The 26,542-nt window shown below is 51.0% G+C and overlaps 1 protein-coding gene across 3 annotated transcripts in view; it reads left to right on the top strand.

Annotated features, from left to right (window-relative positions):
- The window catches only part of SPICE1 (spindle and centriole associated protein 1), an 89,461-nt gene that overhangs the window by 60,130 nt on the left and 2,789 nt on the right, over positions 1-26,542 (top strand). For 2 of the 3 annotated variants that reach the window (XM_040339161.1, XM_040339163.1), the window contains exons 13-17: positions 2,145-2,306; positions 4,329-4,738; positions 6,226-6,397; positions 9,300-9,402; positions 24,243-24,327. In XM_040339161.1, coding sequence (XP_040195095.1) covers positions 2,145-2,306; positions 4,329-4,738; positions 6,226-6,397; positions 9,300-9,402; positions 24,243-24,327 — 932 coding nt within the window. The remainder of the gene's footprint in view (positions 1-2,144; positions 2,307-4,328; positions 4,739-6,225; positions 6,398-9,299; positions 9,403-24,242; positions 24,328-26,542) is intronic. The other variant, XM_040339162.1, reaches the window with a different exon arrangement.

Here is a 26,542-nt window from a genome sequence, read left to right as displayed (position 1 = left end):
CCCTTGGGACTACATCCCTGCGGGGAGAAGCTGTGAACTTTCACATTTCCCGCAGGGATGTAGTCCCAAGGGAGGGGCCGAGCACGCTGACTAACCCCCAACCAGAACGTCTCGGATGATGGGGGTAAGCTTACTGAGGAGAAACAGGAAGTGAGAAATTCGGACAAAGAAAAAAAACATTTAGAAGGGAAATGGAAGGAAAAGGTAAGTGACCCAACAATGCACGAGCTTAAAGGAACCTATTTATAAATTAAAAACAAACCTTTACAACCCCTTTAACCACTTTCCCTCTGAAAGGATTTACCCCCCTTCATGGCCAGGCCATTTTTTTTGCTATTCAGCACTGCGCTAGTTTAATACCTAATTGAGCGGTCACGCAACACTGTACACAAATAACATTTATATCATTAATTTCTTACACATAGAGCTTTCTTTAGGAGGTATTTGATCACCACTGCGGTTTTTAAATTTTTATTATACAGTATAAACAAAAGACACAAAAACACATATCCAATAAAATCACATTTCTTATATACTGTATTTAGGCCAAAATGTAATTCTGCTACAGGTCTATGGCAAACAAAGTGCATGTTCTTGGTTTGCGTGAAAGTTTTTTTTATAGAGTCTACAAACTATGATATATATATATATATATACATACACATACACATACACACACACACACACACACACACACACACACACACACACACACACACACACACACACACACACACACACACACTGGAATTTACACGACTATAAACGCTATACTGTAATTGTCACAGTGTGTTAAAATATAATAATATATATATTTTATTTGTTTTTACATACGGTCACCAGTCAGTGTCCCTGATCGCTCCCACACCCATTATATGATGATTTTGTACTGCACTGGTGACAGAATGTGGGGGGAAAAAAACTATTTATTTTATCAATATCTTCATTTTCAAAAATATTGTGACAGACTTCAACTTCAAAAATAAATTGCCATACCTCTTACTAACTACTTTGGACTGTCTACTTTCCAAAAATTGGTCTTTTGGGGGGGGGGGGGGGGGGGGGTGTTGAAGGTGGCCGGTATGAAAGGGGCCCTGTATGTAAGGGTAGGGTGAAGGTGCCGGTATGGAAGGGGGGGTGAAGGTGCCCGGTATGGAATGGGGGGGTGAAGGTGCCCGGTATGGAATGGGGGGGTGAAGGTGCCCGGTATGGAATGGGGGGGTGAAGGTGCCTGGTATGGAAGGGGGGTGAAGGTGCCCGGTATGGAAGGGTGGCTGAAGTTGCCCGTTATGGAAGGGGGGGAGGGGTGAAGGTGCCCGGTATGGAATGGGGGGTGAAGGTGCCCGGTATGGAAGGGGGGGTGAAGTTGCCCGGTATGGAAGGGGGGGTGAAGGTGCCCGGTATGGAAGGGGGGGGGGGGGAAGGTGCCCGGTATGGAATGGGGGGGTGATGGTGCCCGTTATAGAATGGGGGGGTAAAGGTGCCCGGTATGGAATGGGGGGTGAAGGTGCCCGGTGTGGAAGGAGGGGTGAAGGTGCCCGGTATGGAATGGGGGGTGAAGGGGTGAAGGTGCCCGGTATGGAAGCGGTTCTGTAGATATTGTATAGTGAGAGATCTCCATTGTATTCGCTGTTCCTTGCTGGGAGGATATTGGCGGTTTCTTGTGTCGGGTCGTCTGTCTCACTCAGCTGAATATGGATTTTGCTGACACTGGTAATGGGTCGGAATACGTTCTGCCGCTTTAGCTTTCCATTAAAGTGCCAGCGGAGCGCCTTTTACTCGATACGGATGTGTCGGTGTGAAGTGTGACCGATGTGGAGGAAAGGTACATCGTGTATCCCCTCCCCCATCCTCTCCATTGTATTTCTATGTGATAAGGGCTTCCATTATTTTATTTTACATTTATTGCTGTGCTTGGAACAAACCGCCTCTAAAGTAACATGTATTCAAAAGAAAAATCAATACTTTCTTTTTAAAGCCAGGATTGTTAATTGGAGGCTTGTTCATAAATTTCTTTTATTATTATTTATTTTTATTAATTAAAACATTTACATTTTTTATTTAGTTATTTTAATATTGTTTTAATTATTGTATATTTTTTAATCTATGATGCACCCTTTACATTCCCCTAATACTTTTCATAGACCTGCAAGATGTGGAGAAAGAAAAGAACTCTCCGGCTCCCCCTAGAGGCAAACCTGTAGAACACAGCGTGGATGTGGGCAGTCTGCTTGGTTTTCAGCCGGCCATCTTGTTGTCTCCCCCCCAGCAGAGAACCCGGAAGGAGTACGAAGAGCAGTTGTCATGTATGTACCCGGTGTATGACCAATCCGAATAAATACGTCTTCTTACACATGGGCAGATCTAAGGTGGTGGCAGCGATGTTCAGCCTACATCAGGGGGCTCCAAACTTCATAAACAAAGGGCCAGTTGGCTGTCCTTCGGACTGTGGCCTTCGGACTGTGGCCAGCGAGAGTGGAAAATGTCCCAGTGTCAGTGGGAGTAAGGCTTGGCGGTGGTAGGGGTAGGAAAAAATGGCATCGGTGGTCAGTAGGAGGAGGAATAGTGCCCCATTGTTGGTGTCAATGGGAAGAGTAGTTCCCCCATCATTGGTGTCAGTGGGAAGAATAGTTCCCCATCATTGGTGTCAGTGGGAGGAATAGTGTCCCATCATTGGTGTCAGTGGGAGGAATAGTGTCCCATCATTGGTGTCAGTGGGAGGAATAGTGTCCCATCATTGGTGCCAGTGGGAGGAATAGTGCCCCATCATTGGTGTCAGTGCCAGGTATAGGGGCATGGCAGGCATCCACATATGCAGGAAGGGATCCACGTATATGGGGGCAGGGATTTTTATTTTATTTTTTCCTCTTTTTGGTCGCTGCGACTTGAGTCACATTAGGACGGCACCAATTGAAATGAATGTGTTTGACTTTGTGTAGTAAGTCACATAAGTCGCAGCAGTGTGATCCGGGGCTGAAAGGTAAAACCAGTGGCCCGGATTCAAAGAGATTTGCGCTTTTTTTGCGGAGGCGCAGGGCAACGATTTTGCCCTGCGCCCCCGCAAATTTGCTCTGCTGCCCTTGATTCACGGAGCAGAAGCTCCGTGAATTGCTCGGGCGTGCCAGCAAAATTGCCCGGCGCTAGAGCACGCAATTTAAATGGTCCCGTAGGGGGCGGGAATCATTTTAAATTAGGCGCGCTCCCGCGCCGAGCGTAGAGCGCATGCTCCGTCGGGAAACTTTCCCGACGTGCATTGTGGCAAATGACGTCGCAAGGACGTCATTTGCTTCCAAGTGAACGTGAATGGCGTCCAGCGCCATTCACGAATCACTTACGCAAACGACGTGAAATTCAAATTTCGCGACGCGGGAACGACGGGTATACTTTAGCATTGGCTGCCCCTACTATTAGAAGGGGCAGCCTTACGCTAAACACGCCGTACGGAAACGACGTAACTTGCGTACGCAGGGCTCGCGCAACATTGTGAATCGGTGTTAGTATGCAATTTGCATACTATACACTGAGCACAATGGGAGCGCCCCCTAGCGGTCATCGCAAGAATGCAGCCTAAAATATGCGTGGCATAAGAGCCTTATGCCACGCAGATTTTAGGCTGCAGTCGGCATTACGATGTTCCTGAATCAGGAGCATTCGTAACGCCGGAGCAAGTAAGCAATTGCGCTGTGTAACCTATGGTTACACAGGCGCAATTGCTTCTTGAATCTGGGCCATTGACTCCAATGCAATATCACATCCCATTGACTCCAATGCAAAATCAACGTCGATGCAAAATTGCGTCCCATTGACGTAAAAACATTAAATAAATTAAAATTTTTAACAAAATGTAAAATTTGGACAAAAACTGTCCATTTTGGTTTTCGGACAAGTGCATCTTACATTTTCAGTTTCGGCAGCGCAGGGATTTATAATTCATGGCATCACTATAAGGAATGTAATGAAAACAACGTATAGGTTTTATTTAAATTGTCATCAGCATGTTGGGGGGGGGGGGGGGGGGTGAGAGAAATAACCAGGGAAATATAAGCAGCTACATAGAGGATATGTGTCCAACACACGTCCTTAAAGCATGAAAGACACGCTGATAGGATAATTGGCTTCTGTCTAAAAATTGTCCCTAGTATATGAATGTATGAATGTGAGTTCGGGACCTTGGAGTGTGAGCTCCTCGAGGGTGGGACCGATGTGACTGTACAATGTATATGTAAAGCGCTGCGTAAATTGACGGCGCTATACAAGTACCTAAAAAATAATAATGAAAAATGTCTAAATGAAGAAATAATTCCTCCTCCTCCTTTCCTTTCTCACAGTACAGAATGCAGCTCTGAGGTCTTCTACAGGGACGGTGATAGAGCGCCCCCTATCTAAAGACATTGCAGAGACCCGCAGCACTGACTCTTCTACCGCGGAGCGGAGAACGGGAATGCCCCAGGATCCGGGGAGGAAAGGGCAGAGTTCAGCCTCTGTTTCCTCTTCTCAGTCCTCCCACCCATCCCCCAGGGACCTCCAGGATGATGAATATCATAGAGAGCAGCAGTCGGTGACAGACGACACCTCCCTGTGTAATGACAGCATCGCAGCCCGTATGGCAGAAATGACTTTTCAGAATAATGTATTAAAAGCCCGACTGAAAGAGTTTGGCTGTAATGTGGCTTTAAGCCCCGGCCTGGTAAAGCCTGCCGATAGCGGAGCCACCACCCAGAGCAGTGCTGAGACTAAGGTAAGACACTGACACCTAGTGGTCACAGCAGAGTATTAACTAACCTGTCGTAAAAGAAAGCTTCTATGAATCCTGTCACCAACCTAGAATACATAAAAGCACAGAAAAAATTGTGAATGGTTGCAATGTTTTTCCTTAACATCAGGAGTATTGAATTAAAATTCACTGCCCCATTCTCACCCCCCCCCCTACAGCACTGACCCCTCTTTACAACCCCCCCCCCCCCCCCCAATCTACAGCACTGACCCCTCTTTACAACCCCCCCCTCTACAGCACTGACCCCTCTTTACAAACACTCCCCCCTCCCCTCTACAGCACTGACCCCTCTTTTCATAACCCCCCCTCTACAGCACTGACCCCTCTTTACATAACCCCCCCCCCCCACATAACCTTCATCTGGAAGTTGCCTCATGCAGCTCCCGCTCGCCGCTCATTGCTCTCCTCTGCCACGCGCTCGCCGCTAATTTGCTGTCCCCTGCCTCGCGCTCGCCGCTCATGGCTGTCCCCTGCCTCGTGCTCGCCGCTCATGGCTGTCCCCTGCCTCGTGCTCGCCGCTCATGGCTGTCCCCTGCCTCGTGCTCGCCGCTCATGGCTGTCCCCTGCCTCGAGCTCGCCGCTCATGGCTGTCCCCTGCCTCGCGCTCGCCGCTCATGGCTGTCCCCTGCCTCGCGCTCCCCTTCTATCGCTGTCCCCTGCCTCGCGCTCCACTTCTATCGCTGTCCCCTGCCTCGCGCTCCCCTTCTATCGCTGTCCCCTGCCTCGCGCTCCCCTTCTATCGCTGTCCCCTGCCTCGCGCTCCCCTTTTATCGCTGTCCCCTGCCTCGCGCTCCCCTTCTATCGCTGTCCCCTGCCTCGCGCCCCCCTTCTATCGCTGTCCCCTGCCTCGCGTTCCCCTTCTATCGCTGTCCCCTGCCTCGCGTTCCCCTTCTATCGCTGTCCCCTGCCTCGCGTTCCCCTTCTATCGCTGTCCCCTGCCTCGCGTTCCCCTTCTATCGCTGTCCCCTTCTATCGCTGTCCCCTGCCTCGCCCTCCCCTTCTATCGCTGTCCCCTGCCTCGCCCTCCCCTTCTATCGCTGTCCCCTGCCTCGCCCTCCCCTTCTATCGCTGTCCCCTGCCTCGCCCTCCCCTTCTATCGCTGTCCCCTGCCTCGCCCTCCCCTTCTATCGCTGTCCCCTGCCTCGCGCTCCCCTTCTATCGCTGTCTCCTTTGCTTAGGCCAGGGTTAAAGTACCAGCTCCTAAATGGTGTGATTACGGGTCCAGATGGGACAATGGCTCAGTCTGGATCCAGACCACGGTCTGCCATTTAGTGATGCTTTACGTGAATTATTTTCATTGACTTGTTTTATTGACAATGTGCTTCTGAACTTCCTAGAAAGCTCTCTGTACAAAGACTGTGTGCTTGTCTTCTGCTCATGATGAGGAAAGTCTTGTCTAAGAACAGGCCAGACCTTGGAAGTTAAATTCTCTTTTTTTTTCCTCTTCCCAGCAGGGCGTCCCTCTGGTACAGACTCCCAAGACTCTGGAGCAGAGGATCACAGAGCTAAACCGGCAGAGCGCCGAGGCGCGAAATAAACTTCTAAGCCTGATAGAGCAGCAAAAACAAAGCGCCGTCATCTCTCCAGCCATTTCCCCCATTACACCTCAGAATGAGGACTCGGGTGAGAGGCCGGGAGGTTTATTCCCACTGTGTGAATTCCATATAAGAGATCTTTGTAAATCTGACCTCCGGCCTTCCCGCCAGTCTTGCCCATTCGTCCCGGGCTCCTCTCCTGGACTGACATTGCTTATTCTGATTTCACCGCACACTGTGAGCTTCTCACCATGTGCATTGAAAGCTGCAGTAACTGATCTAGGGCCCACTTCATTTGCTGGTTGGAGGACGTCCAGCATCATCTTTCACTGCACTCTGTGAGCTTTTCTTGTAGCCACCCTCACCCTACAAGGCTGAGACTGAATGAAGTGTGCTGTGGGTAACATTTCTATTTAGCTTTCAGTCACAATCCTTGTTCTGAGCTCCAAATGTTGGAATTCTAGTTGAAGCTGACTGGTCGGAATGGGCAGCAAGCTGTGTCCGTCGTCGCCCCCCAGCCCCCCCCCCCCCCCAACCACCACCAGGGCACCTTTCATGCACGAGCCCCATAATACAGTATCTGTGGGCACTATTTGACCTCTACAGGATGAGTTGTCCAGGATTGGTCGTCCTGAGAGGTTTCTGCTGTTCCCCCGACATAAAGCTGCTGCCAGAGCTGTATGTACAGTTTATTAACCACTTCCGGAAGAGGAATACCGTTGTTATGGCAGCAGCTAGCTACCATAACCCGGTATCCTCTTCATCTTGAGGCGAATCCGGCGCAGAGACCACTTTTATCTTGAAGTGGACCGCTCTTGTAGACTCTTCAAGAGGATATCGGGTTATGGTAGCTAGCTGCTGTTATAACAACGGTATTCCTCTTCCGGAAGTGGTTAATAAAGAGCGAGCGGTCTGCTTCAATATAAAAGTGGTCTCTGCGACGCATTCGCCGCAAGATCACTTTTATCGGCGGTGGGAGAGAGGCTAAAACCCTGGCGATCTCCAGTGGCCCCCCACCCATCTCCATACCACTGCAGGGCGGAAGCAACGTCAAAACATCACTTCCGCCCAATGCTCTTAAAGGAGAGTTCCAGACTTTTTTTAAGTTTATTAAAAGTCGGCAGCTACAAAAAGTGTAGCTGCTGGCTTTTAATAAACAGACACCTGCTCCACGGCTCCAGCGACGCACCGGCGTCTTCATTCCTAGTGTGGGCACCCGGCAGTGACAGCTTTCGGCTTCACGGCCGGGCACCCACTGCGCATGCGCGAGTGGCGCGGCGCCGTCCGATTGGACAGGCGCTCTTCTACAGGGAGGGGCTGCAAGAAGGCGATTAAGCTAATATGGGGTCTTTTTGACCCTAGATCTCATATATAAGAGGACCTGTCATGCTTTTTTCTATTACAAGGGATGTTTACATTCTGTGTAATAGGAATAAAAGTGATCACAATTTTTTTTTTTTTTAAAAAGAGTGTAACTTTTTTTTTTTTTTTTTTTAAGTAAAGTAAGAAAAAAAATGTGTTTAAAGTGCCCCGTCCTGCCGAGCTCACACAGAAGTGAACACATGCGTCCGCAGAGCCCGCATATGAAAACGGTATTCAATCCACACATGTGAGGTATCATCGGGATCGTTGGAGCGAGAGCAATAATTCTATCCCTAGATCCCCTCTGTAACTCAAAACATGCAACCTGTAGATTTTTTTTAAACGTCGCCTATGGAGATTTTTAAGGGTAAAAGTTTGTCGCCATTCCATGAGCGGGCGCAATTTTGAAGCGTGACATGTTGGGTATCTTTACTCGGTGTAACATTATCTTTCACAATATACAAAAAAAAAAAATTGGGCTAACTTTACTGTTTGTCTTATTTTTTATTTTTTAATTACAAAAAGTGTATTTTTCCCCCAAAAAAGTGCGCTTGTGACCGCTGCGCAAATACGGTGTGACAAAAAGTATTGCAATAACCACCATTTTTTTCCTACAACACAGGTGTCAAATACAAGGCCCGCGGGCCGAATCTGGCCCTCCAGGCCATTTTATGTGGCCCTTGCACCTCTCTTGTAGCTGCAGGAGAGCTCCAGTCCTCCTTTAGATCCTTACTTTCTGCTTTCAAGCAATGCATCCAGCTTCTTCCCAGCAGCAGCATAAGGAAAGGGGGGGTGCACTGTGATGTAAGGGAGAGTGGGGGACTCTCATGGTGGGGGGGGCTCTTGACCACTAATGTAAGGCGAGGGGATGTGCTGGACATCTAATTTTACAGATACAACCGGCCCTTTTGAGGGCAATCATAATGCTGATGAGGCCCACCATGAAATAGTTTGATACCCTTGCTCTAGGGTGTTAGAAAAAAATATATATAATGTTTGGGGGTGCTAAGTAACTTTTTAGCAAAAAAAAACAACTGTTTCTTAACAACAAATTTCAGAAAGGGGCTTGGTCCTTAAGTGGTTAAAGCAGACGTAGGGCAAATATACTCCCCACCCCACCCCCAATTTTTTTTTCGGCCCAGCCTACCGGAAGGTGGTATCTGCACATTTCACAAACTCGCCCATCCAGTGGATCCAGCGTTGTCTCCCTGAGATCTGCTCACGTCATAGAGAGGCCCCGCCGGCTCTTCTGGGTTCAGCGGGTGGGCCTCTCGATGACATTCAATGATGTCGGCATTAATAAAACTTTACTGGACGAAGAATACAGACCCTCCGCACTCTGACATGTTTCGCCTAAGCAGGGATTGGAGGTCTACCAGTAAGCTCTGTTTGGGTGAGATGTTTAGAGGTGAGGGGGGTCTGGAGGGACCTTCTGTATTCTTTGAAATTTAGTTTTATTCATGCTGATGTCATTGGAGTGCGGCTGATCTCTTTTGCCTTCGGAGCAGGAACGAGCGCCATTCAGCCAGCGCTTGTGTCCACAGACGCGGTCACACTCTAGAGATGGGAGTGGTGGTTCTTTGATTTGATTTTTTTTTTTTTTTTTAAATCTGTTTTTTTATTTGCAGGAAAAAGAGAACGCATTGAGGGTGTGATCCCAATGCCTCGTTTTACGGATTTCTCCATCGAAGAGACCCCGTCACCGGATAGCAGGAGCAGCAGCGGACGCAGGTAGGATTGTCTCTGCCAAGCAGATAAAATAGCTCATCAGTCTGGGAGTGTAGAGACTGGGGAATGGGAGAGGAGAGTCAGGGTGATGGACACCGGCATTACCGGGGCAGATATCTAGGTAAGGAATTGGGGTCGGTGCCCTTGAGAGAATTAACTACAGGTTAGGGAAATGGTGGTACAGATTAGGAAAACATTATAGATTGGCTACACTATAACCTGCACTGCTGTCCAATTATCCTTTAAGAAGAACTCCAGATTTTCCTCCCCAAAACAGATTAATTTCTCTTTCGTTCATAGACGGACACAGCCTTCATTGACCTTAGGGTTATGCTTCTTCCTACCAGGAGATTTAGGCAGAATTCTACAGCACTTAAGGTGTTAAAAACTTTCCTTCATGCCGCTCCTCCCAGGGGGCGTGGCTCCCCCAGGCATAACCCCCACTCTGCTCTAGCAGCTTCAGTTTGTTTCTGCCTAACCGTCAGGAGAGTCAGGCTCTCTCTGGAGTCCTGGACTCTGGAGTTTTTTCTTGCAAATTTTTTTGCATTTTGCGAGTTTTTTCCTCGCTTTTTTATTTTATTTTTATTTTTGAATCCTGCGATTCTTCTATCAACAGCCGACTGGGTGACAGGCTGGGTCCTCGACCCTTGTAGTCCCCCCAGGTTCGGCCTTCGAGCGTGTGCCGGCCCTCAGCTCCGCTTTGGGACGTCCACGACAGGCCCCATTGCTCCAGGGGCGGCCGGGGAACTTCGGTTCTAGGGCACACATATGACCGGTCTCTATGGCCTTGTCACAGTGTGTCTGGCTGACAACCATGCCGTTCGCGGACGTTGGTCTGTCTGGGATACCTCCAGCCGGGTAGTCGCAGGACAGGTAAGTAGTGGCCCCTTACTCAGGTAAGTGGTCTGGCTGGAATGTTTTCCCTTGGGAGGTCGACTGAGGGTTTTCCCCTGCTTTCCTCTCTCCCTTATTCCTCTCCCTCCTTCCCCCTTTGGGTGACGGCTGTGCAGGGTTTTTTTTTTCTCTGGGGCTCATTTTTTTTTTTTCACTCGTGGTATGGCTGGGGCTGTTCTGTGTCACTGCAGGGGACTGTGGTGGACATTCTGGGCATTTTTGTGTGTGCTGTGTGCTGTTTTGGTGTACTGTCATTTTTGGGTACACTGTCTTTTTAAAACTGCGCAACGGCGGCCATTTTGCCGGAGCTGCGCTTGTATTATTCGGCGGCCATTTTCTTGTGGCCGGCGCCGTTTTCAGCACTAGTTCGGCCTCTAGTGGCCGTTTCGGCGGGGGAAAAAGACTGCGAATCATCTGAGGGGACAGACGCAGCGCTGCAGCTTCTCCTCAGCACACACTTGCCTTCACAGACCGCGCTGTACCAGAGGGTGGTGAGTCTCAGGGGGCCCCATACTGTGCTCTAGCGGCCGGGAGGTGACCTGTGGGGGACTTTTTTCCTGCCCTTGGCAGTAGGGGTGAAATGGCAACGGCAATATGGAGCCTGAATCAGGCCCCTCATTCCTTACAATGCCGGAATTAACAGTTAGCGCCCCTTCCCCTGCCACATCTGTTGAGTCGGTGTCGGCTGTCCTGGAGTTTTTTTCTCACCAGGTTTGAAGCAGCCAGTGCTCGGTTGGGGGGTAAAAAAGCGCCCCCCCCGGAGGCTGTTTCTGGGGATATCTCTGACGCAGAATCTGATAACGCTGTTGCTGCTTCTGGTTCTGTCATGTCTGAGGATGCGGGCTTAACCCACATGGACAGCAAGGATGACTCTGCTGTGGAGTCTGCTGATAAGGAATTTGTTGGAGCTCTTATTACTGCGGTGCGTGAGACTCTTCATTTAGAGGATGTGGCGGAGACACCAGCGGTGTCAGTCCCTTTTGGATTCCGCAAACCACCGCGTACCGCTAAGGTATTCCCCTGTGTTCCTTATTTAGACAATATGTTGTATAAGGAATGGGATACACCGCAAAAGGTTTTTACGGTTCCAAAAAGCTTTGCTACCGTTACCCCCTGGAGGAGGACTTTTTAAAAAAGTGGGTCACTCCTCCGTCGGTGGACCCTCCTGTGTCCAGACTGAGTAAGGCTACTACGTTGCCTGTGGAGGGGGCTCCTGCTTTCAAGGACCCCGCTGATAGGAGAGTGGAGGCCGTGGCCCGCTCCCTGTTCTCGGTGGTGGGTTCGGCGGTAAGGCCGGCTCTGGCCGGAGCCCTGGTTGCTCAGACGCTAACTGAAAGGGAGAAGCTCCTGCTGCAGGATCTGGAGGTCCAGGGTGCTTCCGAGTCCTCTAGGGACCTGGCTGAGCAGTTGATTCAGGGTCAGAAGTTTCTCTGTGAGGCGGCTATGGATTCGATTTCTTTGCTTTCCAGGGCTTCTGTCTATGCAGTGGTTCTGCGCCGCCTTATATGGCTGAAGTGCTGGTCGGCTGACCAGTCCTCGAAAAAGGCCTTGGTGGATTTGCCCTTTAAGGGCGGACGGCTTTTGGGGGCATCCCTGGATGACATCATTAAGGATGCCACTGGAGGTAAGAGCACCTTGCTCCCTCAGTCAGGGAAAGGTAGGGAACCTCGCCGCAAGCAAGGTCCTACTTTTACTACCCCTAAGCGGTTTTTTCGTGCGCCAGCGCGGCTGGAAAAGGTCCGCAAGGTGCAAAAGCCCTTGCTGCCGGGCGTAAGCGCCCCTGGTTAAAAAAAAAAAAACCGAACAAGCCTGCGGACAAGCCTGCTTCCGCATGAAGGTCTGCCCCCGCCCGGGTCTCGGGTGGGGGGACGGCTTCACGACTTCGTGGATCGGTGGAATTCTCTTCTATCCGACCGTTGGGTTTGCGAGGTGGTCGCCTCGGGGTACAAGATAGAGTTCCTTTCTTGTCCCCCAAACAGATTTTTTCCATCCAACCTCCAGCTTCCTCCGGATCGTCGGCTAGCCCTGTCCGGGGCTGTCCAGGATCTTCTGGACAGGGGGGTGGTTGTGCCGGTCCCCTCGCTGGAACGGTTTCGGGGGTTCTACTCCAATCTGTTCGTGGTCCCCAAGAAGGGAGGGGTTCGCCCTATCCTGGACCTAAAGGCCCTCAACTCCTTTGTCAAGGTGCAGCGATTCAGGATGGAGTCGGTCCGTTCTATCATAGCGTCCCTCCACCAGGGGGACTTCATGGCGTCCTTAGACATCATGGACGCATACCTGCATGTTCCCGTTTGCACAAGCCACCAAAGGTATCTGCGCTTTGCGATCGGGGAGGACCACTATCAATTCGTGGCCCTCCCGTTCGGGCTGGCGTCGGCACCACGGGTGTTCACCAAGGTGCTCGCCCCGATCCTGGCCTTGCTACGGCAGCGAGGGATCGCTATCGTGGGATACCTGGACGACCTTCTCCTGAGAGCTTATTCAGGCTCAGAGTTAGAGGAGGACGTGTCCATCACGTGTCGGACTCTGCAGGAGTTCGGCTGGTTTCTGAATCTCAGAAAATCAGTGTTGGTTCCGTCCCAGAGGCTGGAACACCTGGGGCTGGTTTTGGATTCGGGGGAGACAAAAGTGTTCCTCCCATGGGAAAAAACTGCTGACCCTGCAATCTGCAGTGAGACAGTTGTCGACCCAGAAGTGGTCGTCTCTTCGCTTCTGCATGCGGGTTCTGGGTCTGATGGTGGCCTCCTTCGAGGCGGTTCCGTATGCCCAATTTCACACCAGGGTACTACAGAAGGAGATTCTGTCACGATGGGACAGGGTCCCATCTTCTCTGGATCGCCAGATTCGGTTGAGCCATCTGGCCAAGTCTTCCCTGGCATGGTGGCTGACGTCTCCGGTGCTTCGGTCCGGGAAGTCTTTCCTTCCGTGCCGCTGGACAGTGGTCACGACGGATGCCAGCCTCTTCGGCTGGGGGGGGCGTCTGGGGCACCCAGTCAGCCCAGGGGCGCTGGACTCAGGAGGAGTCCCGCCTGCCGATCAATATCCTGGAGCTCCGAGCGATCAAGCTGTGCCTTGTCAGGTGGTCCCTGGAGCTGCAGGGCCGTCCTGTCAGGATCCAGTCCGACAACGCCACGGCCGTGGCGTCCGTCAATCATCAGGGTGGCACAAGGAGCTCGGCCGCGGCGACGGAGGTCGCTCACATACTTCGGTGGGCCGAAAGGTCCGTTCCGGCCCTGTCAGCGGTATACATTCCGGGAGTTCTGAATTGGCAAGCCGACTTCCTAAGTCGCACGACTCTGGATCAAGGGGAGTGGTCTCTCCACCCGGAGGTGTTTCAGATCCTGTGCCAAAAATGGGGCACTCCAGACGTGGACCTTCTGGCGTCCCGTCTCAATCGGAAGGTACCACGGTTTGTGGCCAGGTCAAGGGACCCGTGGGCAGACGCGTCAGACGCGTTAGTGGCTCCCTGGGGTCAATATCACCTGATTTACGCCTTCCCTCCTCTAAGGCTCCTACCCCGCCTGCTGTGCAGGGTGGAAGCCGAAGGGATTCCAACGATCCTGATCGCCCCAGATTGGCCGCGTCGCTCTTGGTACGCGGACCTGGTACGTCTGGTGGCAGACGCCCCCTGGCGCCTGCCTCTGAGGGAAGATCTCCTGTCTCAGGGCCCGATCTTCCATCCTGCTTTACGGTCACTGGCTTTAACGGCGTGGCTGTTGAGAACCAGGTACTGAAGGACCGGGGCCTGTCGGGCCCGGTAATCTCTACCATGATGCGTGCACGGAAGTCCACTTCTCGAAAAATTTATCATCGTACATGGAAAGCATACATCTCTATGTGTGAGGAGATGAAGTGGCACCCCCGTACTTACGTGGTGTCCCGGATCCTGCTGTTCCTACAGCGGGGAGTGGACCAGGCTCTTGCCTTGAGCACGATCAAGAGTCAGATTTCTGCTCTGGCTGTTTATTTTCAGCGTCCCGTGGCAGCGCACTCTTTGGTTCGCACGTTTGTGCAGGGGGTCCGGCATGTGGCCCCCCCGGTGCGCCCTCCGCTACCTTCTTGGGACTTGAACTTGGTCCTCTCGGCGCTTCAGCGTGCCCCCTTTGAGGACATTCGGGAGATCCCCTTGCTGACTTTGTCGCAGAAGGTGGTCTTTCTGGTAGCTATTACCTCTATCAGACGAGTGTCTGAACTGGCGGCCTTGTCTTGCAAGGCCCCCTACTTGGTCATCCATCAGGATAAGGCGGTGCTGCGCCCGCGACCTTCTTTTCTTCCGAAGGTCGTTTCGGCCTTTCACATTAACGAGGACATTGTTGTTCCATCATTATGTCCTCAGCCGAAGAACCCGAAGGAAGCCGTTTTACATTCTCTGGATGTGGTTCGGGCCCTTCGAGTTTACTTGTCGGCGACAGCTCCGTTCCGGAAGTCGGACTCGCTGTTCGTGTCTGTGTCCGGTCCCAGTAAGGGCCTGGCAGTCTCGTCGGCCACCATTTCCAGGTGGATCCGACAGGTTGTGCTTCAGGCCTACGCCCTGAAGGGGCGGGCGCCTCCCTTTCGGGTCACGGCGCATTCGACCAGGACGATCGGGCCTCCTGGGCTTTCCGACACCAAGCCTTTGTGTTACAGGTGTGTAAGGCTGCGACCTCGTCGTCGGTCCACACTTTTTCAAAGTTTTATAAGGTGGATGTGAGTGCATCTTCTGATGCCTCCTTCGGCCGCAGGGTGTTACAGGCGGCAGTTTACGGTTGGAGTTCCTCCGTTGAGTAACTCCGGTTTTGTTTGGGGTGTAACCTGTTGTTTGCTGTGTTATTTTCCCACCCCTCGAATTTTTTTGACACTGCTTGGGGACGTCCCTAAGGTCAATGAAGGCTGTGTCCGTCTATGAACGAAAGAGAAAAAAGGATTTTTGTACTCACCGTAAAATCCATTTCTCTGAGTTCATAGACGGACACAGCACCCACCCCTCCTTGGTTTGTACTGCTTGTTACGAACTGAAGCTGCTAGAGCAGAGTGGGGGTTATGCCTGGGGGAGCCACGCCCCCTGGGAGGAGCGGCATGAAGGAAAGTTTTTAACACCTTAAGTGCTGTAGAATTCTGCCTAAATCTCCTGGTAGGAAGAAGCATAACCCTAAGGTCAATGAAGGCTGTGTCCGTCTATGAACTCAGAGAAATGGATTTTACGGTGAGTACAAAAATCCTTTTTTTACATATAAACGCATCCCCGCAGTCAGTTTATGTGTAACTTGCCTCCTTTAGCTGTATACAGCAGCTTTCTGTGACTGTGATGTCACTCCCTTCTCCTGACTTCCTGTTTCCTTCCTTTTCCAGTCATAATACTTCATGTCCCATGATCCTTTGAGTCTCTGTAGCTTCAGGGAAGGCTATGGGAGTCACTTGTAGCAGTTCTGGGCGTGTCCTAGGGTTACTGTTGGGCCTTCATGTGGGTGGTGAAAGGTGTCCTACCTTCTCCTGTGTCATTCCTGTCTTGCAGCATACCAAAGAATAATGGCTTACTGCAAGTCTATAGAGGAAGGGCTATGGGAGGTTATTATGTAGGCGTTTCCTTCATATGTATATGAATCGCTTTACAAAGAGCTGGTCTCTTGGAGGGAGTGATCTGAGGGTCAGAGCTTTGAGAGGGTGGGATCTGAGGGCAGGGCTGGACTGGGACAAAAAATTGGCCCTGGACTTCATCCAGACTGGCCCACTTTGACAGGTCTCTCCCATGGCAGTCGGACAAATCCCTTTGAGAGGGTGGGATCTGAGTGTCAGGGCTTTGAGAGGGCGTGATCTGAGTGTCAGGGCTTTGAGAGGGCGTGATTTGAGGGGTGGGACTTTCCCTGTTCACAATGGTTGGCATATTTAACTGGGTAGGACTGAATTCCAATTGTGATCCATTCATTGTTGAGGCTGCAGATGGGCATTGTTCAGGCTGCATTGGTGGGAGATGGGGAGGCTGCAGATGGGCATTGTTGAGGCTGCACTGAGGCTGCAGATGGGCATTGTTGAGGCTGCAGATGGGCATTGTTGAGGCTGCACAGAGACTGCAGATGGGCATTGTTCAGGCTGCATTGATGAGAGATGGGGAGGCTGCAGATGGGCACTGACCCTTAAACTTTCTTCTTAAAACAAAGGTGCATGTTATACGCTGATAAATACGGTGTGTACAGGGAGTGCAGAATTATTAGGCAAGTTGTATTTTTGAGGATTAATTTTATTATTGAACAACAACCATGTTCTCAATGAACCCAAAAAACTCATTAATATCAAAGCTGAATATTTTTGGAAGTAGTTTTTAGTTTGTTTTTAGTTTTAGCTATTTTAGGGGGATATCTGTGTGTGCAGGTGACTATTACTGTGCATAATTATTAGGCAACTTAAAAAAAAATATATACCCATTTCAATTATTTATTTTTACCAGTGAAACCAATATAACATCTCAACATTCACAAATATACATTTCTGACATTCAAAAACAAAACAAAAACAAATCAGTGACCAATATAGCCACCTTTCTTTGCAAGGACACTCAAAAGCCTTCCATCCATGGATTCTGTCAGTGTTTTGATCTGTTCACCATCAACATTGCATGCAGCAGCAACCGCAGCCTCCCAGACACTGTTCAGAGAGGTGTACTGTTTTCCCTCCGTGTAAATCTCACATTTGATGATGGACCACAGGTTCTCAATGGGGTTCAGATCAGGTGAACAAGGAGGCCATGTCATTAGTTTTTCTTCTTTTATACCCTTTCTTGCCAGCCACGCTGTGGAGTACTTGGACGCGTGTGATGGAGCATTGTCCTGCATGAAAATCATGTTTTTCTCTTTCGTTCATAGACGGACACAGCCTTCATTGACCTTAGGGTTATGCTTCTTCCTACCAGGAGATTTAGGCAGAATTCTACAGCACTTAAGGTGTTAAAAACTTTCCTTCATGCCGCTCCTCCCAGGGGGCGTGGCTCCCCCAGGCATAACCCCCACTCTGCTTTAGCAGCTTCAGTTTGTTTCTGCCTAACCGTCAGGAGAGTCAGGCTCTCTCTGGAGTCCTGGACTCTGGAGTTTTTTCTTGCAAATTTTTTTGCATTTTGCGAGTTTTTTCCTCGCTTTTTTATTTTATTTTTATTTTTGAATCCTGCGATTCTTCTATCAACAGCCGACTGGGTGACAGGCTGGGTCCTCGACCCTTGTAGTCCCCCCAGGTTCGGCCTTCGAGCGTGTGCCGGCCCTCAGCTCCGCTTTGGGACGTCCACGACAGGCCCCATTGCTCCAGGGGCGGCCGGGGAACTTCGGTTCTAGGGCACACATATGACCGGTCTCTATGGCTTTGTCACAGTGTGTCTGGCCGACAACCATGCCGTTCGCGGACATTGGTTCTGTCTGGGATACCTCCAGCCGGGTAGTCGCAGGACAGGTAAGTAGTGGCCCCTTACTCAGGTAAGTGGTCTGGCTGGAATGTTTTCCCTTGGGAGGTCGACTGAGGGTTTTTCCCTGCTTTCCTCTCTCCCTTATTCCTCTCCCTCCTTCCCCCTTTGGGTGACGGCTGTGCAGGTTTTTTTTCTCTGGGGCTCATTTTTTCACTCGTGGTATGGCTGGGGCTGTTCTGTGTCACTGCAGGGGACTGTGGTGGACATTCTGGGCATTTTTGTGTGTGCTGTGTGCTGTTTTGGTGTACTGTCATTTTTGGGTACACTGTCTTTTTAAAACTGCGCAACGGCGGCCATTTTGCCGGAGCCGCGCTTGTATTATTCGGCGGCCATTTTCTTGTGGCCGGCGCAGTTTTCAGCACTAGTTCGGCCTCTAGTGGCCGTTTCGGCGGGGAAAAAAGACCGCGAATCATCTGAGGGGACAGACGCAGCGCTGCAGCTTCTCCTCAGCACACACTTGCCTTCACAGACCGCGCTGTACCAGGGGGGTGGTGAGTCTCAGGGGGCCCCATACTGTGCTCTAGCGGCCGGGAGGTGACCTGTGGGGGACTTTTTTCCTGCCCTTGGCAGTAGGGGTGTAATGGCAACGGCAATATGGAGCCTGAATCAGGCCCCTCATTCCTTACAATGCCGGAATTAACCCTTAGCGCCCCTGCCACATCTGTTGAGTCGGTGTCGGCTGTCCTGGAGTCTTTTTTTCTCACCAGGTTTGAAGCAGCCAGTGCTCGGTTGGGGGGTAAAAAAGCGCCCCCCCCCCCCCCCCCCCCCCCCCCCCCCCCCCCCCCCCCCCCCCCCCCGGAGGCTGTTTCTGGGGATATCTCTGACGCAGAATCTGATGCTTCTGGTTCTGTCATGTCAGAGGATGCGGGCTTAACCCACATGGACAGCGAGGATGACTCTGCTGCGGAGTCTGCTGACAAGGAATTTGTTGGAGCTCTTATTACTGCGGTGCGTGAGACTCTTCATTTAGAGGATGTGGCGGAGACACCAGCGGTGTCAGTCCCTTTTGGATTCCGCAAACCACCGCGTACCGCTAAGGTATTCCCCTGTGTTCCTTATTTAGACAATGTGTTGTATAAGGAATGGGATACACCGCAAAAGGCTTTTACGGTTCCTAAAAGCTTTGCTACCGTTACCCCCTGGAGGAGGACTTTTTTTAAAAAAGTGGGTCACTCCTCCGTCGGTGGACCCTCCTGTGTCCAGACTGAGTAAGGCTACTACGTTGCCTGTGGAGGGGGCTCCTGCTTTCAAGGACCCCGCTAATAGGAGAGTGGAGGCCGTGGCCCGCTCCCTGTTCTCGGTGGTGGGTTCGGTGGTAAGGCCGGCTCTGGCCGGAGCCCTGGTAGCTCAGACGCTGACTGAAAGGGCGAAGCTCCTGCTGCAGGACCTGGAGGTCTAGGGGGCTTCCGAGTCCTCTAGGGACCTGGCTGAACAGTTGATTCAGGGTCAGAAGTTTCTCTGCGAGGCAGATATGGATTAGATTCCTTTGCTTTCCAGGGCTTCTGTCTACGCAGTGGTTCTGCGCCGCCTTATATGGCTGAAGTGCTGGTTGGCTGACCAGTCCTCAAAAAAGGCCTTGGTAGATTTGCCCTTTAAGGGCGGACGGCTTTTGGGGGCATCCCTGGATGACATCATTAAGGATGCCACTGGAGGTAAGAGCACCTTGCTCCCTCAGTCGGGGAAGGGTAGGGAACCTCGCCGCAAGCAAGGTCCTACTTTTACTACCCCCTAAGCGTTTTTTTCGTGCGCCAGCGCGGCTGGAAAAGGTCCGCAAGGTGCAAAAGCCCTTGCTGCCGGGCGTAAGCGCCCCTGGTTCAAAAAACCAAACAAGCCTGCGGACAAGCCTGCTTCCGCATGAAGGTCTGCCCCCGCCCGGGTCTCGGGTGGGGGGACGGCTTCACGGCTTCGTGGATCGGTGGAATTCTCTTCTATCCGACCGTTGGGTTTGCGAGGTGGTCGCCTCGGGGTACAAGAGAGAGTTCCTTTCTTGTCCCCCAAACAGATTTTTTCCATCCAACCTCCAGCTTCCTCCGGATCGTCGGCTAGCCCTGTCCGGGGCTGTCCAGGATCTTCTGGACAGGGGGGTGGTTGTGCCGGTCCCCTCGCTGGAATGGTTTCGGGGGTTCTACTCCAATCTGTTTGTGGTCCCCAAGAAGGGAGGGGTTCGCCCTATCCTGGACCTAAAGGCCCTCAACTCCTTTGTCAAGGTGCAGCGATTCAGGATGGAGTCGGTCCGTTCTATCATAGCGTCCCTCCACCAGGGGGACTTCATGGTGTCCTTAGACATCATGGACGCATACCTGCATGTTCCCGTTTGCACAAGCCACCAAAGGTATCTGCGCTTTGCGATCGGGGAGGACCACTATCAATTCGTGGCCCTCCCGTTCGGGCTGGCGTCGGCACCACGGGTGTTCACCAAGGTGCTCGCCCCGATCCTGGCCTTGCTACGGCAGCGAGGGATCGCTATCGTGGGATACCTGGACGACCTTCTCCTGAGAGCTTCTTCAGGCTCAGAGTTAGAGGAGGACGTGTCCATCACGTGTCGGACTCTGCAGGAGTTCGGCTGGTTTCTGAATCTCAGAAAATCAGTGTTGGTTCCGTCCCAGAGGCTGGAACACCTGGGGCTGGTTTTGGATTCGGGGGAGACAAAAGTGTTCCTCCCATCGAAAAAACTGTTGACCCTGCAATCTGCAGTGAGACAGTTGTTGACCCAGAAGTGGTCATCTCTTCGCTTCTGCATGCGGGTTCTGGGTCTGATGGTGGCCTCCTTCGAGGCGGTTCCGTATGCCCAATTCCACACCAGGGTACTAAAGAAGGAGATTCTGTCACGATGGGACAGGGTCCCATCTTCTCTGGATCGCCAGATTCGGTTGAGCCATCTGGCCAAGTCTTCCCTGGCATGGTGGCTGACGTCTCCGGTGCTTCGGTCCGGGAAGTCTTTTCTTCCGTGCCGCTGGACAGTGGTCACGACGGATGCCAGCCTCTTCGGCTGGGGGGGCGTCTGGGGCACCCAGTCAGCCCAGGGGCGCTGGACTCGGGAGGAGTCCCGCCTGCCGATCAATATCCTGGAGCTCCGAGCAATCAAGCTGTGCCTTGTCAGGTGGTCCCTGGAGCTACAGGGTCGTCCTGTCAGGATCCAGTCCGACAACGCCACGGCCGCGGCGTACTTCAATCATCAGGGCGGCACAAGGAGCTCGGCCGCGGCGACGGAGGTCGCTCACATACTTCGGTGGGCCGAAAGGTCCGTTCCGGCCCTGTCGACGGTATACATTCCGGGAGTTCTGAATTGGCAAGCCGACTTCCTAAGTCGCATGACTCTGGATCAAGGGGAGTGGTCTCTCCACCCGGAGGTGTTTCAGGTCCTGTGCCAAAAATGGGGCACTCCAGACGTGGACCTTCTGGCGTCCCGTCTCAATCGGAAGGTACCACGGTTTGTGGCCAGGTCAAAGGACCAGTGGGCAGACGCGTCAGACGCGTTAGTGGCTCCCTGGGGTCAATATCACCTGATTTACGCCTTCCCTCCTCTAAGGCTCCTACCCCGCCTGCTGCGCAGGGTGGAAGCCGGAGGTATTCCAACGATCCTGAACGCCCCAGATTGGCCGCGTCGCTCTTGGTACGCGGACCTGGTACGTCTGGTGGCAGACGCCCCCTGGCGTCTGCCTCTGAGGGAAGATCTCCTGTCTCAGGGCCCGATCTTTCATCCTGCTTTACGGTCACTGGCTTTAACGGCGTGGCTGTTGAGAACCAGGTTCTGAAGGACCGGGGCCTGTCGGGCCCGGTAATCTCTACCATGCTGCGTGCACGGAAGTCCACTTCTCGAAAAATTTACCATCGTACATGGAAAGCATACATCTCTAGGTGTGAGGAGATGAAGTGGCACCCCCGTACTTACGTGGTGTCCCGGATCCTGCTGTTCCTACAGCGGGGAGTGGACCAGGCTCTTGCCTTGAGCACAATCAAGAGTCAGATTTCTGCTCTGGCTGTTTATTTTCAGCGTCCCGTGGCAGCGCACTCTTTGGTTCGCACGTTTGTGCAGGGGGTCCGGCATGTGGCCCCCCCGGTGCGCCCTCCGCTACCTTCTTGGGACTTGAATTTGGTCCTCTCGGCGCTTCAGCGTGCCCCCTTTGAGGACATTCGGGAGATCCCTTTGCTGACCTTGTCGCAGAAGGTGGTCTTTCTGGTAGCTATTACCTCTATCAGATGAGTGTCTGAACTGGCGGCCTTGTCTTGCAAGGCCCCCTACTTGGTCATCCATCAGGATAAGGCGGTGCTGCGCCCGCAGCCCTCTTTTCTTCCGAAGGTCGTTTCGGCCTTTCACATTAACGAGGACATTGTTGTTCCATCATTATGTCCTCAGCCGAAGAACCCGAAGGAAGCCATTTTACATTCTCTGGATGTGGTTCGGGCCCTTCGAGTTTACTTGTCGGCGACAGCTCCGTTCCAGAAGTCGGACTCGCTGTTCGTGTCTGTGTCCGGTCCCAGTAAGGGCCTGGCAGTCTCGTCGGCCACCATTTCCAGGTGGATCCGACAGGTTGTGCTTCAGGCCTACGCCCTGAAGGGGCGGGCGCCTCCCTTTCGGGTCACGGCGCATTCGACCAGGGCGATCGGGGCCTCCTGGGCTTTCCGTCATCAAGCCTCTGTGTTACAGGTGTGTAAGGCTGCGACCTGGTCGTCGGTCCACACTTTTTCAAAGTTTTATAAGGTGGATGTGAGTGCATCTTCTGATGCCTCCTTCGGCCGCAGGGTGTTACAGGCGGCAGTTTACGGTTGGAGTTCCTCCGTTGAGTAACTCCGGTTTTGTTTGGGGTGTAACCTGTTTTTGCTGTGTTATTTTCCCACCCCTCGAATTTTTTTGACACTGCTTGGGGACGTCCCTAAGGTCAATGAAGGCTGTGTCCGTCTATGAACGAAAGAGAAAAAAGGATTTTTGTACTCACCGTAAAATCCATTTCTCTGAGTTCATAGACGGACACAGCACCCACCCCTCTTTGGTTTGTACTGCTTGTTACGAACTGAAGCTGCTAGAGCAGAGTGGGGGTTATGCCTGGGGGAGCCACGCCCCCTGGGAGGAGCGGCATGAAGGAAAGTTTTTAACACCTTAAGTGCTGTAGAATTCTGCCTAAATCTCCTGGTAGGAAGAAGCATAACCCTAAGGTCAAAGGATGCTGTGTCCGTCTATGAACTCAGAGAAATGGATTTTACGGTGAGTACAAAAATCCTTTTTTTTCTTGAAGGATGCAGACTTCTTCCTGTACCACTGCTTGAAGAAGGTGTCTTCCAGAAACTGGCAGTAGGACTGGGAGTTGAGCTTGACTCCATCCTCAACCCGAAAAGGCCCCACAAGCTCATCTTTGATGATACCAGCCCAAACCAGTACTCCACCTCCACCTTGCTGGCGTCTGAGTCGGACTGGAGCTCTCTGCCCTTTACCAATCCAGCCACGGGCCCATCCATCTGGCCCATCAAGACTCACTCTCATTTCATCAGTCCATAAAACCTTAGAAAAATCATTCTTGAGATATTTCTTGGCCCAGTCTTGACGTTTCAGCTTGTGTGTCTTGTTCAGTGGTGGTCGTCTTTCAGCCTTTCTTACCTTGGCCATGTCTCTGAGTATTGCACACCTTGTGCTTTTGGGCACTCCAGTGATGTTGCAGCTCTGAAATATGGCCAAACTGGTGGCAAGTGGCATCTTGGCAGCTGCACGCTTGACTTTTCTCAGTTCATGGGCAGTTATTTCGCGCCTTGGTTTTTCCACACGCTTCTTGCGACCCTGTTGACTTTTTTGAATGAAACGCTTGATTGTTCGATGATCACGCTTCAGAAGCTTTGCAATTTTAAGAGTGCTGCATCCCTCTGCAAGATATCTCACTATTTTTGACTTTTCTGAGCCTGTCAAGTCCTTCTTTTGACCCATTTTGCCAAAGGAAAGGAAGTTGACTAATAATTATGCACACCTGATATAGGGTGTTGATGTCATTAGACCACACCCCTTCTCATTACAGAGATGCACATCACCTAATATGCTTAATTGGTAGTAGGCTTTCGAGCCTACACAGCTTGGAGTAAGACAACATGCATAAAGAGGATGATGTGGTCAAAATACTCATTTGCCTAATAATTCTGCACTCCCTGTATATATGTATAGAAAATGGACACTCTTGATTTTTTCACATTCGTGTTTTATAGACTTTAATAGAGTTTGCTTCTCAGGCCTGAACGTAATACCTGTTTGGGAGTTCTGGTGCTAACCAAACGGGGGAGGTGGGGGGTCTGGCTGATCACTAGTGGCCAGTATGGATGTGGACAATGGAGCCCTATTGATTGTAGCAGGGAAGCTTAGGGAACTGTCACAGCAATGAATACCGAACTGTATTGGTCTGTCTGACCTGTATAGTCCTGAGATAACTGACACACACACGGGTTGTCACTGCTGTCACAAAGTGATCACCGATATTCTTAGGGGTTGGTGACTTCCTCATTTCTGAAACTTTTTTTTTTTTTTTTTTTGTATTTCTGCGCTCTATAGGTCCAGTGCATCTCGCAGGTCGGGGTCATCATTGAGCAGTGTGTACAGGGAGGTGAGAGGCATGGGGAATGCAGCGTGGACAAAGGTATGATGGGGTCATGTAATGATACTACTATGTAAATATCAATAACAGGCAGGACTAGGAGTACACAGAGTTCAGGTTCACTCAACCACCTGACCTACCCCCCCCCCCCCCCGGCCTTTTCTGGCACTTTTTGTTTTTGTAACAATCTATATTTTTTGCTATAAAATTTCTTAGAACATTATATATATTTTTTTAAAGCAAAGGCCCTAGAGAATAAATTGGTAGGTTTTACAATTGTGTATCTCACACGGTGACACGTGAGCAGCGTTTTTTTTTTTTTTTTTTTTTAACCGCTTCCTAACCAGCCACCGTCATTGTACAGCGGCAAGGTGTCTCGTCCCCGCAAATCGCCGTAGGTGTACGTCGGCACGGGAACTCGCTTTTGTGAGCGCTCACTCCCATTGGCCAGCGGGGGAACCAATAAGCGGGTTCAGCGGACTAGATGGTCTGCCATCGTTCCCGGCAGTGACAGAACGAGGATCTGCCTGTGTACACAAGGCAGATCTCCGTTCTGACAGGGGAGATCACACAGAGATCCTGTCTTTTTGTTAAGAAGGAAGACAGATCTGTGTGTTGTCCCCGTGAGCCCTTCCCCCATACAGTTAGAACACACCCGCAGGAACACATTTAACCCTTTCATCGCCCCCGATAACCCCTTCCCTGCCAGTGTCATTAGTACAGTGACAGTCTGATATGTCCGCCGCAATGTCGCAGTCCCGCTAAAAATCGCTGATCGCTGACATTACTAGTAATAAATAATAAAGCCATAAATCTATCCCCTATTTTGTAGACGCAATGACGCTTGTGCAAACCAATCAGTATACGCCACACACGTTATAATCTGGTTGTACAATCACTTTTTGATCTACCAAGAAGTATGTAGTGCAAGGGCCTGCTTGCCTGTATAGAGGTTGGTTGGATATACTAGGTAGGTTGTCATATTGGTAAAAACGTATATATATGCAGGTTTCCTTGATTTTTGGTGCGTTTTTGAGTTGCCTACTCCTGTGATGGGCATGTGACTCAAGAACGCACCAAAAATGCAAAATTGCGGTGCGTTCTAACCGCGATTTTTGCCACGATTTCCTTTCGTTTCAATGGGAATCTACGTTTTTTGGTTGCAGTTTTTAAAACCGCTCCAAAGATGCAGCATGCAGGACTTTTCAAAAAGCTCTGCGCCTGAAAGGCAGTGGTGTGAAGACCCTTATAGGATTTAAAGGGAAACATTTTTTTTTTTATTTATTTTTTTAGGGGTCAGCATGGAAGGGCCCTTAGTGCTCACTAACTAAATCCCAATGCTGTATGCTATATGTCTTATTATATTACTTATTGTTTAGATTGGCTGTCCTGATGAAGCGGAAAACCCGCGAAACTAGTAGACGCCGATTAATCCTGGATTTGTACAATTGTTTTGCATTTTTTAATCAAATAAATCTCTTTTACATTATCATTGTTTATTGCTTTTTTCAGTACCGAGACAGTCCCCCCCAACACACTGAGTGGGTCATATTGGGTCTAGCTTCAGCAACTATTCCCCCACCCACTCTCCCATTTTTTCTATTTGCAACTGGGATGAGGGTACACTTTTAATTTCATTATTGTATTTTAAATGAGGCTATACTCGCCCTTCTTTAAATCCCAATGCAGAAACATAACTAGAACCTTCAGGGTCCCGGTGTCAAACAACCATAAAGGGACCCCTCGTTGGGCCCCCCCCAAGGTGGCGGATGCCAGGACCCGGTAGCAAGTGCGACCTTTGCAAACCTGGTCGTTCCACCGCTAGTGTCGGTAGTTTTTTTTTTTTTACCATTTAATTTGTTTATTTTTACGATTCAATTTTTTACTATTTTTTTTTTTTAGGTGCCATGTTGGGCCTTGGTGAGATCTCAGGAGTCTCAACAGACCTCTGATGTATCGCCTTTGAGACAAAGAAAGGAGATTGAGGACACGGCCCTCAATCTCCATCTCTGCTGCACAGAATGAATGGACAGGAATAGCTCCGTACAGAGGATTCCCATTCATTCACAAACTGAAGCATAGAAAACAGAGTTTTTCAATGCCTCAGTTATGAATGGACAGAGTCTGTGATTGTTACGGATCACTGACTCTATTAAGACAAAGAAGGGGCTGGTAAATGACACATTTACTTGCCCCTTCCCCACTCTCCATCCTAAAGGCATCCCCTGCAGCAGCTGTCAGGAAAGGGGAAGGGGGA

Source organism: Rana temporaria, chromosome 2 (assembly GCF_905171775.1).
Source record: "Rana temporaria chromosome 2, aRanTem1.1, whole genome shotgun sequence".
Taxonomy (NCBI): Eukaryota; Metazoa; Chordata; class Amphibia; order Anura; family Ranidae; genus Rana; species Rana temporaria.
Note: the sequence above shows the minus strand (reverse complement) of the source record. Positions and strands in the feature narration are given on the sequence as shown.